The 6,000-nt window shown below is 34.5% G+C and overlaps 1 protein-coding gene across 1 annotated transcript in view; it reads right to left on the bottom strand.

Annotated features, from left to right (window-relative positions):
• Nucleotides 1-2,195: 2,195 nt before the first annotated feature.
• RNF11 (ring finger protein 11) overlaps nucleotides 2,196-6,000 on the bottom strand; it is a 44,956-nt gene continuing 41,151 nt past the window's right edge. The window contains exons 2-3 of the mRNA XM_082612385.1: nucleotides 5,457-5,626; nucleotides 2,196-4,124 (exon numbers count right to left, since the gene is read on the bottom strand). Coding sequence (XP_082468511.1) covers nucleotides 3,953-4,124; nucleotides 5,457-5,626 — 342 coding nt within the window. The 3' untranslated portion in view covers nucleotides 2,196-3,952. The remainder of the gene's footprint in view (nucleotides 4,125-5,456; nucleotides 5,627-6,000) is intronic.

Here is a 6,000-nt window from a genome sequence, read left to right as displayed (position 1 = left end):
TCAGGAAATGGGTTGTAAAGGGATTCATCTGGATTTTCATCCATGCTAAAGAGCAAGGAAACAGCCAAAGGATAAATGGAAAAGCAAAGTCTGGATACTCGTATCAGGACAATCAATATCTGAATAAATAATCACCCAGCACTGCTGTTTTTAGAACCAGAGGCTCTCAGAAAAAGAAGTACAAAGTATATTTAAATTAATATTCCCCAGATACATGTGCCTCATCCATTTACTAATTTCTATATGTCATTTTAATATAACAGTTAATGTGTTACAATGTAACTCTTAGGAGCTTAAAAAAAAGATGTATTTTTCTCTAGTTAAAAATAGTACTTTATGTGAAGAAAGAACCAACAAATAGTCCAGTTAACTTTCCCTAAATATGTAAAATGAACTTACCACATCTTTCAAACCACTCAGAAAAAGTAGTTTTAAGGTGTTTTATATAATGTAATCAAGCACTTACAGTTACTCCTCCCATTAAACCCTTATGTTTCACTTGAATTACTACAAACTAAAGTCCTCTCTAAATCTGAATTATGAGCATTAAACCACTCACTGCCTGGCCATAAGCAAACACCTATTCTGACAATACAGAACTGAGAAAAAATTCAGAGACCATTTCTTGGTAGCTCTTAGGTAAATCACCTAACAGTGGGTCAATCAGTAATGACACTAAATGCAAAGATGGAAATTTTTGTAGTTGGACATTTTTACTCCACACTTATTAATTTAATGATGGCAAAATACTTAGAAAGTGGGACCAAGGGAGAAGAAATTATAAGGAATTCAGCTATGTCCTCAAAAGGAATAATATAATGCAGTCAGAATAAGACTGCATAGGACGCTGATGGCTCTCATGCCCATGCCTCACATGATGGGGACATCCGAACCAGGCCTGTGTCTTAGGGAAGTCTAGTTGAGTGTAAGACTAGAACAGGGGAGCTAGATAGGGTATAGAAGGAGGGGTTACAAACTATCTTCACTAACTTTTTCCATACCCAGTAAAAGAATAGATGATCTTTAAATTCGGGTGGGTAAATTTAGTATTACTTCAGGAGATACTAACCAAAATCCACCTTTTCTCATGTCCACCAATTTCAAAATTAAAGGCTTAAAAAATTAGCTGATTAGCTCTGATGCATTTAACATGCAAGTGTCATCAGCTGACTCTGAGAAACTGATTGCTAGCCAATGCCTTTGTAAGCAAACATGGCCACCAATTGCCTACACTTCCGAATTATGCCAAAGAAACTTACCTTCTTTCCTGTTTGCCATTTTCAGTCTCAAGACCATAGGCAGTTCTGCTTTGGACTCCTTATTGTTATTCCTTTTTTAAAATACATGCTTCCTTAAGAAGGAGCTTTGTTCACAGAAAACTTGTTACCTCAATGCTCACTATATTCTGTTTTATATTACACAGACACCGAAAGTAGTTGGAGAGTCTTCTAATACCTGAGATGTCTTATAAAGAATACTCATAGCATTTAAAAGGTTTGTGTGAACCAAACTACAAGTATCTGAAAGTATTTCAAATTGTTCAGTTTACATTTAAAAGAATAAGATTCTTTTATTTTTTCCTGGTCAGGCTTTCCAGACATCTCAAATCCTACAGCCAAGCCTGAACATATCTTGCCCAAATCCAAATATGTTGTACCTATTATTTGGCTTAAGAAAATTTAGAAGCTATCAAGCTTCTAAATTTATGATTAGATGGTATTAAATGCCAAGCCATAAAAAAATACTTCCCCAGAAGTATATATACCTAGAAATTTTTAAGTAATTAAATTTATACATGTGTTTTAAAGAAAGGATTAGAATATTCTTATGTAATCAATTCTAACTTTAGCCCTTTACAACTGTATTATAACTTTATTTAACTTGGTAAAAGCCAAAACTGATGGTTCTTAACATGGTATGTGGAGATCAAAATTAAAGAATACAAAATACCTTAAAAAAAAAGCATTCAGCTCAATCCTGGTTCCTTCAATATTACTGCCAAACTTCTGTGAAAAAAGCCTTGTAATAAAGACTAACAGCAACATAGAAGATGATTAAAAAAAAAAGTTCATTTACCAATTTTAACAATCTAGAAAAAAAGAAAGTGACTATAATACTTGATGACAGACATCATGTTTAAGTAGAAAACACAAAGATAGAAAAAGTAATACCGCTGAAAATATTGCACAACTTCAGGTGTTTCCTCCAAATTTGCTTTATGTAATTGGATATAAATTAATGAACAAAAACTTAAGCAAGATACATGTAACAATTTAACAGAACCTGATCATCTAATTTCTTTCAATTTTTCTTAAACTCATCATGGGGCTCATAAGAAAATTAACCAACATGGATACTGCTACAGTTGAATGTCAAATCTTTAAGTGTTTATGACATACTAAATTCTTCTATAATGCAATTATGAAGAACCCTTCGAGAGACTTGTGTTTTGTATGTAGAAAAGTGTTAAAGTCAAATATTCAACTCAATATAAAATAAAAAGAAACATTTCTGATTTGTTGGGTTGAGATTGCTTCTCCTTTTGCTAATGAATGATTTTTTAGCTGTAATATCACTGAGTTGAACAAATACGTCACCTTCGAGTACATAAAGAAAAATAAACACATGCTAAATGGATAAAACATTACAACTACATCTTTACTAGACCATCTCTACCTTTAACACTTCAGAAGCTTAGAGATTCAGTGTTCTTATATTAACTGCAAGAAAAAGATAAGAGAAATTCCTTCTTTTTTGAGATCACAACTATGAAGTCATGTGGTTATACAAATTCTGCATTTGTGTGCAAAACATGAAACACATTTATCTTAATTCTCCCTGCTTAGAATTGTCAGTCAACTAGCAGGACTGTCCTTCCAACAGAAACAGAGATGTGTTTTATATAACTTCAGTAACCTCAGCACTACAATAAGAAGAGATGCAGTATCCTTTTGCTATGTTCAAGGCAACAGGGAAGGAGGTCACAGGAAAGAATAAATCAAAATTGTTGCAACTGTGAAATTTTCTCAGTTTAACCATGGTGCCACTTTCATTTCTACATAAGCATGGTGGCATAATTCAAGCTCAATAAATCAGAATTCTTAATATTTAAAATTTACCTTGACTTTTAATTATCACCATATTAACAACCAAAATAATTAGGTGAAACACATAAGAAAGGGTAATATTAAACCCCACTTTACTAGAGTTGGTTTCTTGACACATTAACTCATTTTTTTATAGAAAAGGGATAGTGCATCTCAGTTTGCTTACAAGCTAGGAGATCACTTTGAATTCTGCATTTCCTAACTGCAAACAGATATAGCACTTATAACAGGTTATAAATAAACTGGTTTTCAAGCATAGAGCCAGCCCCAACGATAATAATACACTATTTAAAAAGACCTAAGGCAATGAATTCCATTTCCAATGGAAAAAAAGAACTGTGCAAACAAGCTTAAAACTACTTTTTTTGTGCCAGTGTTATAAAATGTAGCTTTTAATAAAACCTTGACCCAAATGCCAGCAACTTGAGAAAAGAATTTGGGTGGGGGGAAGAAGAAAGTTATTTCGTTTAGGAAAAACAACCACTATCTTTTTCCTAATCTTCAACATACACAATTTAAACACATACAGCTGCTGTTTAACACTTTACACAATTCCTATGTACTGGAGCAATAACAAGATCTAAATACAATTATATTTTTGAACACTGGGTCAAGGCTTTACATAAAAATACCTTCCTACTTTTCCCCCTAAGTTTCTAAAATATCACATACTTTTTTTCCCCAACATCTGCAGCCATTCAGGAATTCCTGCAGCCATGCAGGAATTTTTAGGAGACTTTTGTGCATGATCTTAATTCCTAATCCCTGGCTCTTTGGGCTCAGTGACAAAAGATCAAAACCACCAAAAATGATGGTTCACTTGAAGTCAGATGAGAGACCCTGGCTCAATTAGTCTCGTAGGACGAAAGCAGTGCTGCATCAACTGGCTCCATGCAGGAGGGGCACGTGAAGGATCTCATCAACCAGTCATCTATACAGTCCAGGTGATAGATGTGCATGCACGGCAGAAATCGAATTGGGTCCCCGTAAACAAAGTCCATCATACAGATCACACACCTGTTGAGGGTGAGGGAGAGAAATAAGAAAGCATTTTTAGAGAAGTGATCCATCTAGAATACTCTTTAAAATCCCCATTACAAAGACAGTGTTAATATGAACAGATGAAAATGGCTTGCCTGTCATCCTACCACCTAAGCATCCAGATTGAATTTTTTCCTAGTAAGTGTTATACAGCCACAATGTCTTATTTCAATCACCTGGGAATTTGAAGAGTTTGAGAGCAATCAACAGGGCAAAGAGAAAGGTATCACATAGGGATCAAGTCCACTGCTAGAATTTTACTTGTAAAACAGCTACATATTACAGAAGAAACCTTAAGGAGAATGTGAAGCTTTAGTACATAGGAAACCATGTTAGATTAATTTTATTTGAACTGCTTTTTTAGTGTAAGCCCATATAGTTTTCACTTTAATAACTATGTAAATACAGAACCACTAATTTCAGCCTACTTACTAGGCTGCTACAGGCTAAAGTTCTCTTCAATAACCCCAGTTTCAAGCTCACTGCACTCTTCTACAGGTTCAAGAAGCAACCCAATTCAGCAGTCAATATTCTAGATAGGTTATAATCTTAAGTACTAGCCCTAAATGGTGCTACAGCTCAAACAGCCAAACACAACATAGTAAATTACTTTATGTCTGTGTTGGTAAAGACCATTCTCAACCTAAAAGGAGAATGGCTGTCCTCATTAGGGATTCTCAGACAATAATGAGCTCTGAGGACAAAATCTCCCTTATATTTAACTAATCAGGCTTAGTACAATTATTCTACAAGTTAAGAAATGGATAAGATTTTCCTCATATCACTAAAACCCTTAGCAAACCATTTTAATGGCTACATAACCTACCAAAGTATTCCTCTACTGTTATTTTTCACTAAATAAAACTATGGTGACTATCTTTATGCATAAAACTCTAGGGATTGAAGTGAGGTACATATTTTAGGATAGATCTCTAGAATTAACTGTTTCAAAGGGTTTAGATCCTTGATATCCATTTGGCCAGTCCTTGACATCTGGCCAAATGGCTTTCCCAACTGATTAGGCCACCAGCAATGCTGGTACTAGTTCACAGTTATTACACAGGTAAATCATTTTTAACTGACATTAACTGTCATCCGAATGGACAGAGGCAACATATAAAATGGTCAGAATTCACACCATCATTGATTTCTTAGCTATTTTTACATGAAAATTCTTCTTAATTGCTACATCTAAACATTTCCTTGTAAGAACTGATTAAACATCTGACTTCCAAAATGCAGGAGAGTATTTTTAAAAATCAGATCCCTGAAGATAGATCTTTGAAATATGTATAAATTAAAACTTACTCCCGGATCTTTTTTTCTGATCCATCTCTTCCAGGGTCATAAACTCCTTTAGGCAGATGCTGTATAAGGCCTATTCTTTGAGCTATCCTAATTTGTTCCTCTTCAGTCAGCTGAGTTGCTAGGCGAGTCTGGCTAGGTGTTGGATGATAGACCGGAACTGGAACTTGTTCCTAAATTTTTTAAAATGGAGAAAAGAATTATTTTTTAAGAATTTGTTCTCTGGGGTAGTGTTTTCCTTTTGTTTCTTCCTTTTTTGGCTGGGGGAGGGGGCCTTGGGGAGAAGGAGACTGGAAAAGTATGCAGTAGCATGAGATTCTGTTTTACCCTGCCTTAACTTTAGCATATCTGACCTACGTTTAAAGGATACTGAAACACAGCTTTACAGAAAAACTGGAATGGAATGTTACTTCAAGTATTTCTACAGGAAAACCATATAACACAGACATATTCATACCTGATACACAAAAAGATAAATCAATGTAACTAATTAATTAACCAAATGGACTGTATTCAATATTCTGTAGGCCACAATGGAGTTTTGTGG

Source organism: Mesoplodon mirus (genome assembly GCF_964341445.2).
Source record: "Mesoplodon mirus genome assembly, chromosome: 3".
In the NCBI taxonomy this organism is placed as follows: domain Eukaryota; kingdom Metazoa; phylum Chordata; class Mammalia; order Artiodactyla; family Ziphiidae; genus Mesoplodon; species Mesoplodon mirus.
Note: the sequence above shows the minus strand (reverse complement) of the source record. Positions and strands in the feature narration are given on the sequence as shown.